The following is a 15,232-nucleotide window of genomic DNA, read 5'->3' as shown; positions in this document are numbered from 1 at the left end:
CAGACACTCTCCCCACGCCCAGACACTCTCCCCATACCCAGTCCCACACCTCACCCCCAGACACTCTCCCCACGCCCAGACACTCTCCCCATACCCAGTCCCGCACCTCACACCCAGACACTCTCCCCGCGCCCAGACACTCTCCCCATACCCAGTCCCGCACCTCACCCCCAGACACTCTCCCCATACCCAGTCCCACACTTCACCCCCAGACACTCTCCCCACACCCAGTCCCACACCTCACCCCCAGACACTCTCCCCGCGCCCAGACACTCTCCCCACACCCAGTCCCACACCTCACCCCCAGACACTCTCCCCATACCCAGTCCCACACCTCACCCCCAGACACTCTCCCCATACCCAGTCGAACACCTCACCCCCAGACACTCTCCCCATACCCAGACACTCTCCCCACACCCAGTCCCACACCTCACCCCCAGACACTATCCCCATACCCAGTCCCACACCTCACCCCCAGACACTCTCCCCGCGCCCAGACACTCTCCCCATACCCAGTCCCACACCTCACCCCCAGACACTCTCCCCGCGCCCAGACACTCTCCCCATACCCAGACACTCTCCCCACACCCAGTCCCACACCTCACCCCCAGACACTCTCCCCATACCCAGTCCCACACCTCACCCCCAGACACTCTCCCCATACCCAGTCCCGCACCTCACACCCAGACACTCTCCCCGCGCCCAGACACTCTCCCCATACCCAGTCCCACACCTCACCCCCAGACACTCTCCCCATACCCAGTCCCACACCTCACCCCCAGACACTCTCCCCGCGCCCAGACACTCTCCCCATACCCAGTCCCGCACCACACCCCCAGACACTCTCCCCATACCCAGTCCCGCACCTCACCCCCAGACACTCTCCCCATACCCAGTCCCACACCTCACCCCCAGACACTCTCCCCATACCCAGTCCCACACCTCACCCCCAGACACTCTCCCCATACCCAGTCCCGCACCTCACACCCAGACACTCTCCCCATACCCAGTCCCACACCTCACCCCCATACACTCTCCCCGCGCCCAGACACTCTCCCCATACCTAGCCCCACACCTCACCCCCAGACACTCTCCCCATACCCAGTCCCACACCTCACCCCCAGACACTCTCCCCATACCCAGTCCCACACCTCACCCCCAGACACTCTCCCCATACCCAGTCCCACACCTCACCCCCAGACACTCTCCCCGCGCCCAGACACTCTCCCCATACCCAGTCCCACACCTCACCCCCAGACACTCTCCCCATACCCAGTCCCGCACCTCACCCCCAGACACTCTCCCCGCGCCCAGACACTCTCCCCATACCCAGTCCCACACCTCACCCCCAGACACTCTCCCCGCGCCCAGATACTCTCCCCATACCCAGTCCCGCACCTCACCACCAGACACTCTCCCAGTCCCACACCTCACCCCCAGACACTCTCCCCATACCCAGTCCCACACCTCACCCCCAGACACTCTCCCCATACCCAGTCCCGCACCTCACCCCCAGACACTCTCCCCATACCCAGTCCCACACCTCACCCCCAGACACTCTCCCCGCGCCCAGACACTCTCCCCATACCCAGTCCCGCACCTCACCCCCAGACACTCTCCCCGCGCCCAGACACTCTCCCCATACCCAGTCCCACACCTCACCCCCAGACACTCTCCCCGCGCCCAGACACTCTCCCCATGCCCAGTCCCACAGCTCACCCCCAGACACTCTCCCCGCGCCCAGACACTCTCCCCCTACCCAGTCCCACAACTCACCCCCAGACACTCTCCCCGCGCCCAGACACTCTCCCCATACCCAGTCCCACACCTCACACCCAGACACTCTCCCCGCGCCCAGACACTCTCCCCATACCCAGTCCCACACCTCACCCCCAGACACTCTCCCCACGCCCAGACACTCTCCCCATACCCAGTCCCACACCTCACCCCCAGACACTCTCCCCACGCCCAGACACTCTCCCCATACCCAGTCCCGCACCTCACACCCAGACACTCTCCCCGCGCCCAGACACTCTCCCCATACCCAGTCCCGCACCTCACCCCCAGACACTGTCCCCATACCCAGTCCCGCACCTCACCCCCAGACACTCTCCCCGCGCCCAGACACTCTCCACATACCCAGTCCCGCACCTCACCCCCAGACACTCTCCCCATACCCAGTCCCACACCTCACCCCCAGACACTCTCCCCACACCCAGTCCCACACCTCCCACCCAGACACTCTCCCCGTGCCCAGACACTCTCCCCATACCCAGTCCCACACCTCACCCCCAGACACTCTCCCCATACCCAGTCCCACACCTCCCACCCAGACACTCTCCCCATACCCAGTCCTGCACCTCACCCCCAGACACTCTCCCCACGCCAAGACACTCTCCCCATACCCAGTCCCGCACCTCACCCCCAGACACTCTCCCAGTCCCGCACCTCCCACCCAGACACTCTCCCCAAACCCAGTCCCGCACCTCACCCCCAGACACTCTCCCCACACCCAGTCCCACACCTCACCCCCAGACACTCTCCCCGCGCCCAGACACTCTCCCCATACCCAGTCCCGCACCTCACCCCCAGACACTCTCCCCATACCCAGTCCCACACCTCACCCCCAGACACTCTCCCCATACCCAGTCCCGCACCTCACACCCAGACACTCTCCCCATAGCCAGTCCCGCACCTCACCCCCAGACACTCTCCCCATACCCAGTCCCGCACCTCACCCCCAGACACTCGGCCCATACCCAGTCCCGCACCTCACCCCCAGACAGTCTCCCCATACCCAGTCCCACACCTCACCCCCAGACACTCTCCCCATACCCAGTCCCGCACCTCACCCCCAGACACTCTCCCCATACCCGCACCTCACACGCAGACACTCTCCCCATACCCGCACCTCACCCCCAGACACTCTCCCCATACCCGCACCTCACCCCCAGACACTCTCCCCATACCCAGTCCCACACCTCCCACCCAGACACTCTCCCCATACCCGCACCTCACCCCCAGACACTCTCCCCGCGCCCAGACACTCTCCCCATACCCGCACCTCACCCCCAGACACTCTCCCCATACCCAGTCCCGCACCTCACACCCAGACACTCTCCCCGCGCACAGACACTCTCCCCATACCCAATCCCACACCTCACACCCAGACACTCTCCCCGCGCCCAGACACTCTCCCCACACCCAGTCCCGCACCTCACCCCCAGACACTCTCCCCACGCCCAGACACTCTCCCCATACCCAGTCCCGCACCTCACCCCCAGACACTCTCCCCATACCCAGTCCCGCACCTCACACCCAGACACTCTCCCCGCGCCCAGACACTCTCCCCATACCCAGTCCCACACCTCACACCCAGACACTCTCCCCGCGCCCAGACACTCTCCCCACACCCAGTCCCGCACCTCACCCCCAGACACTCTCCCCACGCCCAGACACTCTCCCCATACCCAGTCCCGCACCTCACCCCCAGACACTCTCCCCATACCCAGTCCCGCACCTCACACCCAGACACTCTCCCCGCGCCCAGACACTCTCCCCATACCCCGTCCCACACCTCACCCCCAGACACTCTCCCCGCGCCCAGACACTCTCCCCACACCCAGTCCCGCACCTCACCCCCAGACACTCTCCCCATACCCAGTCCCACACCTCACCCCCAGACACTATCCCCATACCCAGTCCCGCACCTCACACCCAGACACTCTCCCCGCGCCCAGACACTCTCCCCATACCCAGTCCCACACCTCACACCCAGACACTCTCCCCATACCCAGTCCCACACCTCACCCCCAGACACTCTCCCCATACCCAGTCCCGCACCTCACCCCCAGACACTCGCCCAGTCCCGCACCTCACCCCCAGACACTCGCCCAGTCCCACACCTCACCCCCAGACACTCGCCCAGTCCCGCACCTCACCCCCAGACACTCTCCCCGCGCCCAGACACTCTCCCCATACCCAGTCCCGCACCTCACCCCAAGACACTCTCCCCGCGCCCAGACACTCTCCCCATACCCAGTCCCGCACCTCACCCCCAGACACTCTCCCCATACCCAGTCCAGCACCTCACACCCAGACACGCTCCCCACACCCGCACCTCACTCCCAGACACTCTCCCCATACCCGCACCTCACCCCCAGACACTCTCCCCATACCTGCACCTCACACCCAGACACTCTCCCCATACCCGCACCTCACACCCAGACACTCTCCCCGTACCCAGTCCCGCACCTCACCCCCAGACATTCTCCCCATACCCAGTCCCGCACCTCACCCCCAGACACTCTCCACATGCCCGCACCTCACACCCAGACACTCTCCCCATACCCAGTCCCGCACCTCACCCCCAGACACTCTCCCCATACCCAGTCCCGCACCTCACACCCAGACACTCGCCCAGTCCCACACCTCACCCCCAGACACTCTCCCCACGCCCAGACACTCTCCCCATACCAAGTCCCACACCTCACCCCCAGACACTCTCCCCATACCCAGTCCCGCACCTCACCCCCAGACACTCGCCCAGTCCCGCACCTCACACCCAGACACTCGCCCAGTCCCGCACCTCACACCCAGACACTCGCCCAGTCCCGCACCTCACACCCAGACACTCGCCCCGCGCCCAGACACTCTCCCCATACCCAGTCCAGCACCTCACCCCCAGACACTCTCCCCACGCCCAGTCACTCTCCCCATACCCAGTCCAGCACCTCACCCCCAGACACTCTCCCCACGCCCACTCTCCCCATACCCAGTCCCGCACCTCACCCCCAGACGCTCTCCCCACACCCAGTCCCGCACCTCACCCCCAGACACTCTCCCCACACCCAGTCCCGCACCTCACCCCCAGACACTCTCCCCACACCCAGTCCCGCACCTCACCCCCAGACACTCTCCCCACGCCCAGACACTCTCCCCATAACCAGTCCCACACCTCACCCCCAGACACTCTCCCCACGCCCAGACACTCTCCCCATACCCAGTCCCACACCTCACCCCCAGACACACTCCCAGTCCGGCACCTCACCCCCAGACACTCTCCCAGTCCCGCACCTCACCCCCAGACACTCTCCCAGTCCCGCACCTGACCCCCAGACACTCTCCCCATACCCAGTCCCGCACCTCACCACCAGACACTCTCCCAGTCCCGCACCTCACCCCCAGACACTCTCCCCATACCCAGTCCCACACCTCACCCCCAGACACTCTCCCCATACCCAGTCCCGCACCTCACCCCCAGACACTCTCCCCATACCCAGTCCCGCACCTCACCCCCAGACACTCTCCCCATACCCAGTCCCGCACCTCACACCCAGACACTCTCCCCATACCCGCACCTCACACTCAGACACTCTCCCCATACCCAGTCCCGCACCTCACACCCAGACACTCTCCCCATACCCAGTCCCACACCTCACCCCCAGACACTCGCCCAGTCCCGCACCTCACCCCCAGACACTCGCCCAGTCCCGCACCTCACCCCCAGACACTCGCCCAGTCCCGCACCTCACACCCAGACACTCGCGCAGTCCCACACCTCACCCCCAGACACTCTCCCCATACCCAGTCCCACACCTCACCCCCAGACACACTCCCAGTCCGGCACCTCACCCCCAGACACTCTCCCAGTCCCGCACCTCACCCCCAGACACTCTCCCAGTCCCGCACCTGACCCCCAGACACTCTCCCCATACCCAGTCCCGCACCTCACCACCAGACACTCTCCCAGTCCCGCACCTCACCCCCAGACACTCTCCCCATACCCAGTCCCACACCTCACCCCCAGACACTCTCCCCATACCCAGTCCCGCACCTCACCCCCAGACACTCTCCCCATACCCAGTCCCGCACCTCACCCCCAGACACTCTCCCCATACCCAGTCCCGCACCTCACACCCAGACACTCTCCCCATACCCGCACCTCACACTCAGACACTCTCCCCATACCCAGTCCCGCACCTCACACCCAGACACTCTCCCCATACCCAGTCCCACACCTCACCCCCAGACACTCGCCCAGTCCCGCACCTCACCCCCAGACACTCGCCCAGTCCCGCACCTCACCCCCAGACACTCGCCCAGTCCCGCACCTCACACCCAGACACTCGCGCAGTCCCACACCTCACCCCCAGACACTCTCCCCATACCCAGTCCCGCACCTCACACCCAGACACTCTCCCATACCCAGTCCCGCACCTCACCCCCAGACACTCGCCCCATACCCAGTCCAGCACCTCACACCCAGACACTCTCCCCATACCCAGTCCCACACCTCACACCCAGACACTCGCCCAGTCCCGCACCTCACACCCAGACACTCTCCCCATACCCAGTCCCGCACCTCACACCCAGACACTCTCCCCATACCCAGTCCCGCACCTCACACCCAGACACTCTCCCCATACCCAGTCCCGCACCTCACACCCAGACACTCGCCCCATACCCGCACCTCACACCCAGACACTCTCCCCATACCCAGTCCCGCACCTCACACCCAGACACTCGCCCAGTCCCACACCTCACACCCACTCGCCCAGTCCCGCACCTCACACCCAGACACTCTCCCCATACCCAGTCCCGCACCTCACACCCAGACACTCGCCCAGTCCCGCACCTCACCCCCAGACACTCTCCCAGTCCCGCACCTCACACCCAGACACTCGCCCAGTCCCGCACCTCACAGCCAGACACTCTCCCCATACCCAGTCCCGCACCTCACCCCCAGACACTCTCCCCATACCCAGTCCCACACCTCACCCCCAGACACTCTCCCCATACCCAGTCCCACACCTCACACCCAGACACTCGCCCTGTCCCGCACCTCACACCCAGACACTCTCCCCATACCCAGTCCCACACCTCACCCCCAGACACTCTCCCCATACCCAGTCCCGCACCTCACCCCCAGACACTCTCCCCATACCCAGTCCCGCACCTCACCCCCAGACACTCTCCCCATACCCTGTCCCGCACCTCAACCCCAGACACTCTCCCCATACCCAGTCACGCACCTCACCCCCAGACGCTCGCCCAGTCCCGCACCTCACACCCAGACACTCTCCCCGCGCCCAGACACTCTCCCCATACCCAGTCCCGCACCTCACACCCAGACAATCGCCCAGACCCGCACCTCACCCCCAGACACTCTCCCCATACCCAGTCCCGCACCTCACCCCCAGACACTCTCCCCATACCCGCACCTCACACCCAGACACTCTCCCCATACCCAGTCCCGCACCTCACACCCAGACACTCTCCCCATACCCAGTCCCACACCTCACCCCCAGACACTCGCCCAGTCCCGCACCTCACCCCCAGACACTCTCCCCATACCCGCACCTCACACCTCACCACCAGACACTCTCCCCATACCCGCACCTCACACCCAGACACTCGCCCCATACCCAGTCCCGCACCTCACCCCCAGACACTCGCCCAGTCCCGCACCTCACCCCCAGACACTCCCCCAGTCCCGCACCTCACCCCCAGACACTCTCCCCATACCCAGTCCCGCATCTCACACCCAGACACTCTCCCCATACCCAGTCCCGCACCTCACACCCAGACACTCGCCCAGTCCCGCACCTCACCCCCAGACACTCGCCCAGTCCCGCACCTCACCCCCACTCTCCCCATACCCAGTCCCGCACCTCACACCCAGACACTCGCCCAGTCCCGCACCTTACACCCAGACACTCGCCCAGTCCCGCACCTCACCCCCAGACACTCGCCCAGTCCCGCACCTCACACCCAGACACTCTCCCCATACCCAGACACTCTCCCCATACCCAGTCCCGCACCTCACACCCAGACACTCGCCCCATACCCAGTCCCGCACCTCACACCCAGACACTCTCCCCATACCCAGTCCCGCACCTCACACCCAGACACTCGCCCAGTCCCGCACCTCACACCCAGACACTCTCCCCATACCCAGTCCCGCACCTCACACCCAGACAATAGCCCAGTCCCACACCTCACACCCAGACACTCTCCCCATACCCAGTCCCGCACCTCACACCCAGACACTCGCCCAGTCCCACACCTCACACCCAGACACTCTCCCCATACCCAGTCCCGCACCTCACACCCAGACACTCTCCCCATACCCAGTCCCGCACCTCACACCCAGACACTCTCCCCATACCCAGTCCCGCACCTCACACCCAGACACTCTCCCCATACCCAGTCCCGCACCTCACACCCAGACACTCTCCCCATACCCAGTCCCGCACCTCACACCCAGACACTCTCCCCATACCCGCACCTCACACCCAGACACTCTCCCCATACCCAGTCCCGCACCTCACACCCAGACACTCGCCCAGTCCCGCACCTCACACCCAGACACTCGCCCAGTCCCGCACCTCACACCCAGACACTCGCCCCATACCCAGTCCCGCACCTCACCCCCAGACACTCGCCCAGTCCCGCAACTCACACCCACTCTCCCCATACCCAGTCCCGCACCTAACCCCCAGACACTCGCCCAGTCCCACTCCTCACACCCAGATACTTTCCCAGTCCCGCACCTCACACCCAGACACTCTCCCAGTCCCGCACCTCACACCCAGACACTCTCCCAGTCCCGCACCTCACACCCAGACACTCGCCCAGTCCCGCACCTCACACCCAGACACTCGCCCCATACCCAGTCCCGCACCTCACACCCAGACACTCTCCCCATACCCGCACCTCACACCCAGACACTCTCCCCGCGCCCAGACACTCTCCCCATACCCAGTCCCGCACCTCACACCCAGACACTCGCCCAGTCCCACACCTCACACCCAGACACTCTCCCCATACCCAGTCCCGCACCGCACACCCAGACACTCGCCCAGTCCCGCACCTCACACCCAGACACTCTCCCCATACCCGCACCTCACACCCAGACACTCTCCCCGCGCCCAGACACTCTCCCCAAACCCAGTCCCGCACCTCACACTCAAACACACGCCCAGTCCCGCACCTCACACCCAGACACTCGCGCAGTCCCGCACCTCACACCCAGACACTCTCCCAGTCCCGCACCTCACACCCAGACACTCTCCCCGCGCCCAGACACTCTCCCCATACCCAGTCCCGCACCTCACACCCAGACACTCGCCCAGTCCCGCACCTCACACCCAGACACTCTCCCCATACCCGCACCTCACACCCAGACACTCTCCCCGCGCCCAGACACTCTCCCCATACCCAGTCCCGCACCTCACACCCAGACACTCGCCCAGTCCCGCACCTCACACCCAGACACTCTCGCCATACCCGCACCTCACACCCAGACACTCGCCCAGTCCCGCACCTCACACCCAGACACTCTCCCCATGCCCAGTCCCGCACCTCACACCCAGACACTCGCCCAGTCCCGCACCTCACACCCAGACACTCTCCCCGCACCCAGACACTCTCCCCGCGCCCAGACACTTGCCCAGTCCCGCACCTCACACCCAGACACTCTCCCCGCGCCCACTCTCCCCGCGCCCAGACACTCTCCCCGCGCCCAGACACTCTCCCCGCGCCCAGACACTCGCCCAGCCCCGCACCTCACACCCAGACACTCGCCCAGTCCCGCACTTCACACCCAGACACTCTCCCCATACCCAGTCCCGCACCTCACACCCAGACACTCTCCCAGTCCCGCACCTCACACTCACTCTCCCCGCGCCCAGACACTCTCCCCGCACACAGCCCTGCACCTCAAACACAGACACTCGCCCAGTCCTGCACCTCACACCCAGACACTCGCCCAGACCCGCACCTCACGCCCAGACACTCTCCCAGCCTCGCACCTCACGCCCAGACACTCTCCCAGCCCCGCACCTCACGCCCACTCTCCCAGCTCCGCACCTCACGCCCAGACACTCGCCCAGCCCCGCACCTCACGCCCAGACACTCGCCCAGTCCCGCACCTCACGCCCAGACACTCTCCCAGCCCCGCACCTCACGCCCAGACACTCTCCCAGTCCCGCACCTCACACCCAGACACTCGCCCAGTCCCACACCTCAAGCCCAGACACACTCTCCATACCCAGTCCCGCACCTCACACCCAGACACTCGCCCAGTCCCGCACCTCACGCCCAGACACTCGCCCAGTCCCGCACCTCACGCCCAGACACTCGCCCAGTCCCGCACCTCACGCCCAGACACTCGCCCAGTCCCGCACCTCACACCCAGACACTCTCCCAGTCCCGCACCTCACGCCCAGACACTCGCCCAGTCCCGCACCTCACGCCCAGACTCTCGCCCAGTCCCGCAACTCACACCCAGACACTCGCCCAGTCCCGCACCTCACACCCAGACACTCTCCCAGTCCCACACCTCACACCCAGACACTCGCCCAGTCCCACACCTCACGCCGAGACACTCGCCCAGTCCCGCACCTCACACCCAGACACTCTCCCAGTCCCACACCTCACACCCAGACACTCGCCCAGTCCCGTACCTCACACCCAGACACTCGCCCAGTCCCACACCTCACGCCGAGACACTCGCCCAGTCCCGCACCTCACACCCAGACACTCTCCCAGTCCCACACCTCACACCCAGACACTTTCCCAGCCCTACACCTCACACCCAGACACTCGCCCAGCCCCGCACCTCAAACCCAGACACTCGCCCAGCCCCACACCTCACACCCAGACACTCGCCCAGTCCCGCACCTCAAACCCAGACACTCTCCCCGCGCCCAGTCCCACACCTCACACCCAGACACTCTCCCAGCCCCGCACCTCACACCCAGACAATCTCCCCGCGCCCAGTCCCACACCTCACACCCAGACACTCTCCCAGCCCCACACCTCACACCCATTCTCCCAGCCCCACACCTCACGCCCAGACACTCGCCCAGTCCCACACCTCACACCCAGACACTCGCCCAGTCCCGCACCTCACACCCAGACACTCTCCCCATACCCAGTCCCGCACCTCACATCCAGACACTCTCCCAGTCCCGCACCTCACGCCCAGACACTCGCCCAGTCCCACACCTCACGCCCAGACACTCACCCAGTTCCACTCCTCATACCCAGACACTCTCCCAGTCCCAAACCTCACGCCCAGACACTCTCCCAGTCCCGCACCTCACGCCCAGACACTCGCCCAGCCCTGCACCTCACGCCCAGTCCCGCACCTCACACCCAGACACACTCCCCTCACCCAGCCCCACACCTCACACCCAGACACTCTCCCCTCGCCCAGCCCCACACCTCACATCCAGGCACTCTCCCCTCACCCAGACACTCTCCCCTCGCCCAGTCCCACACCTCACATCCAGACACTCTCCCCTCGCCCAGACACTCTCCCCTCGCCCAGCCCCACACCTCACACCCAGACGCTCTCCCCTCACCCAGCCCCACACCTCACACCCAGACGCTCTCCCCTCGCCCAGCCCCACAGCCCACACCCAGACGCTCTCCCCTCGCCCAGACGCTCTCCCCTCGCCCAGACGCTCTCCCCTCGCCCAGACGCTCTCCCCTCGCCCAGACGCTCTCCCCTCGCCCAGACGCTCTCCCCTCGCCCAGACGCTCTCCCCTCGCCCAGACGCACACCTCACACCCAGACACTCTCCCCTCACCCAGCCCCACATCTCACACCCGGACACTCTCCCCTCGCCCAGGCACCCTCCCCTCGCCCAGTCCCACACCTCACACCCAGACACTCTCCCCTCACCCAGCCCCGCAGCCCACACCCAGACACTCTCCCCTCGCCCAGACACTCTCCCCTCGCCCAGCCCCGCAGCCCACACCCAGACACTCTCCCCTCGCCCAGACACTCTCCCCTCGCCCAGACACTCTCCCCTCGCCCAGACACTCTCCCCTCGCCCAGCCCCACACCTCACACCCAGACACTCTCCCCTCACCCAGCCCCACACCTCACACCCAGACACTCTCCCCTCGCCCAGCACTGTCCCCTCGCCCAGCCCCGCAGCCCACACCCAGACACTCTCCCCTCGCCCAGACACTCTCCCCTCGCCCAGACACTCTCCCCTCGCCCAGCCCCACACCTCACACCCAGACACTCTCCCCTCGCCCAGACACTCTCCCCTCGCCCAGCCCCACACCTCACACCCAGACACTCTCCCCTCGCCCAGACACTCTCCCCTCGCCCAGACCCACACCTCACACCCAGACACTCTCCCCTCGCCCAGACACTCTCCCCTCGCCCAGACCCACACCTCACACCCAGACACTCTCCCCTCACCCAGCCCCACACCTCACACCCGGACACTCTCCCCTCGCCCAGAGACTCTCCCCTCGCCCAGTCCCACACCTCACACCCAGACACTCTCCCCTCGCCCAGCCCCACACCTCACACCCGGACACTCTCCCCTCGCCCAGCCCCGCACCTCACACCCAGACACACTCCCCTCGCCCAGACACCCTCCCCTCGCCCAGACACCCTCCCCTCGCCCAGACACCCTCCCCTCGCCCAGACACCCTCCCCCCGCCCAGACACCCTCCCCCCGCCCAGACACCCTCCCCTCGCCCAGACACCCTCCCCCCGCCCAGACACCCTCCCCCCGCCCAGACACCCTCCCCTCGCCCAGACACCCTCCCCCCGCCCAGACACCCTCCCCTCGCCCAGACACCCTCCCCTCGCCCAGACACCCTCCCCTCGCCCAGACACCCTCCCCTCGCCCAGACACCCTCCCCTCGCCCAGACACTCTCCCCTCGCCCAGACACTCTCCCCTCGCCCAGACACTCTCCCCTCGCCCAGACACTCTCCCCTCGCCCAGACACTCTCCCCTCGCCCAGACACTCTCCCCTCGCCCAGACACTCTCCCCTCGCCCAGACACTCTCCCCTCGCCCAGACACTCTCCCCTCGCCCAGACACTCTCCCCTCGCCCAGACACCCTCCCCTCGCCCAGACACCCTCCCCCCGCCCAGACACCCTCCCCTCGCCCAGACACCCTCCCCTCGCCCAGACACCCTCCCCTCGCCCAGACACCCTCCCCTCGCCCAGACACCCTCCCCTCGCCCAGACACCCTCCCCTCGCCCAGACACTCTCCCCTCGTCCAGTCCCACACCTCACACCCAGACACTCTCCCCTCGCCCAGACACTCTCCCCTCGCCCAGACACTCTCCCCTCGCCCAGACACTCTCCCCTCGCCCAGACACTCTCCCCTCGCCCAGACGCTCTCCCCTCGCCCAGACGCTCTCCCCTCGCCCAGACGCTCTCCCCTCGCCCAGACGCTCTCCCCTCGCCCAGACACCCTCCCCTCGCCCAGCCCCACACCTCACACCCAGACACTCTCCCCTCGCCCAGACACTCTCCCCTCGCCCAGACACTCTCCCCTCGCTCAGACACCCTCCCCGCGCCCAGACACCCTTCCCGCGCCCAGACACCCTCCCCTCGCCCAGACACTCTCCCCTCGCCCAGACACTCTCCCCTCGTCCAGTCCCACACCTCACACCCAGACACTCTCCCCTCACCCAGTCCCACACCTCACACCCAGACACACTCCCCTCGCCCAGACACTCTCCCCTCGCCCAGACACTCTCCCCTCGCCCAGCCAACGCTGCCCTCACCCAGACACTCTCCCCTCGCCCAGCCAACGCTCCCCTCACCCACACAAAAAAAGAACCACACACCCCATTCATTGGGAACTGAATCCACAAACCAATCCTGAATCGGGTGATGCGAGTTGAAAGACTTTCTTTGCTGAAGGATTGATGAAAATTCATGGCAAACAAATGGGAAAATAAATGACCAATCAGGAGCCCTGCCATGGAGTGTGGTTTCTATTTGAGAAACAGGAAATGTGATGCTTTATATCACTGACTGGAACAGCAGCAAAAGGGCCTTACCTGGAGAAAAATGAGTCCGGGATCCAGGTTAGAGTCTGTCGCGAGGAACTGAACCTAAAGACATTCGAGAAAATACCAGAAAAAGTCAGTCACAATATCCAGCAGCTCCTGACCCAGGCTAAAGGAGCAGGTCTGTATCGCACCAGGGCCCAAAATACACAGGGGCAGAGGGAGCATTCACCTTCAAACCTTCACAAGCTGCCCGCAAAAAAGCAAAGAAGGAGCCAAACTATTCCAGGTCGTCACCGTCCCTCCCGCCTGGTACAATGTGAAGTTGCATTTCGGCCCCCCCATGGTCAGGGACTGACCGGGCATGTTGGGAGCGGGAAAAGCAGGCAGAGTTTGATTGGAGGAGACAGAATCTGTGAGCAGCTGCTCCTCCAATCGCAGGTTCTGTCTCTCCCAGAGAGAGGGGCTATGATTGGAGGAGCAGCAAGGTCGGGAGGGGGCAAACCTGTGTTTGAAGGGGAGGTGATGGTCTAGTGATATTGTCGCTGGGCCAGTAATCCAGAGACCCAGGGTAATGCTCTGGGGACCCGGGTTCGAATCCCACCCACGGCAGATAGTGGAATTTAAATTCAATAAAAATCTGGAATTAAAAGTCTAACGATGACCACGATGCCGATTCTTATAAAAATCCATCTGGTTCACTAATGCCCCTTAGGGAAGGAAATCTGTTGTCCTTACCCGGTCTGACCTACACGTGACTCCAGGCTCCAATGCGGTTGACTCTGAAATGGTCTAGCAAGGCCACTCAGTTGTAACAAACCGCTCCAAAGTCACAAAAAAGGAATGAAACCGGACGGACCACCCGACATCGGAAACGACAATAGCAATCTCAGCCCTGTCGACCCTGCAAAGTCCTCCTTACTAACATCGGGGGGAGAGCTGTCTCACAGACTAGTCAAGCAACAGCCTGACATAGTCATCCTCACAGAATCACACCTTACAGATAATGTCCCAGACTCCACCATCACCATCCCTGGGTAGGTCCTGTCCCACTGGCAGGACAGACCCAGCAGAGGTGGCAGCACAGTGGTATACAGTCAGGAGGGAGTTTCCCTGGGAGTCCTCAACATCGACTCCGGACCCCATGAAGTCTTGTGGCATCAAGTCAAACATGGGCAAGGAAACCTCCTGCTGATTACCACGTACTGCCCTCCCTCAGCTGATGAATCAGTGCTCCCCCATGTTGAACACCACTTGAGGGTGGCAAGGGTGCAGAATGTTCTCTGGGTGGGGGACTTCAATGTCCATCACCAAGAGTGGCTCAGTAGCACCACTACTGACTGAGCTAGCCCGAGTCCTAAAGGACATAGCTGCTAGACTGGGTCTGTGACAAGTGGTGAGGGAACCAACAAGAGGGAAAAACATACTTCCTCATCCTCGCCAACCT

At 64.7% G+C, this 15,232-nt stretch overlaps 1 protein-coding gene across 1 annotated transcript in view; it reads right to left on the bottom strand.

Annotated features, from left to right (window-relative positions):
* The window catches only part of shkbp1 (SH3KBP1 binding protein 1), a 68,121-nt gene that overhangs the window by 45,873 nt on the left and 7,016 nt on the right, over nucleotides 1–15,232 (bottom strand). Inside the window, exon 2 of the mRNA XM_078536532.1 lies at nucleotides 13,837–13,890. Coding sequence (XP_078392658.1) covers nucleotides 13,837–13,890 — 54 coding nt within the window. The remainder of the gene's footprint in view (nucleotides 1–13,836; nucleotides 13,891–15,232) is intronic.

Source organism: Cetorhinus maximus, unplaced genomic scaffold, assembly GCF_964194155.1.
Source record: "Cetorhinus maximus unplaced genomic scaffold, sCetMax3.hap1.1 HAP1_SCAFFOLD_1287, whole genome shotgun sequence".
NCBI classification, from domain to species: domain Eukaryota; kingdom Metazoa; phylum Chordata; class Chondrichthyes; order Lamniformes; family Cetorhinidae; genus Cetorhinus; species Cetorhinus maximus.
The sequence above is the reverse complement of the archived record's forward strand: the minus strand, read 5'-3'. Positions and strand labels throughout refer to the sequence as shown.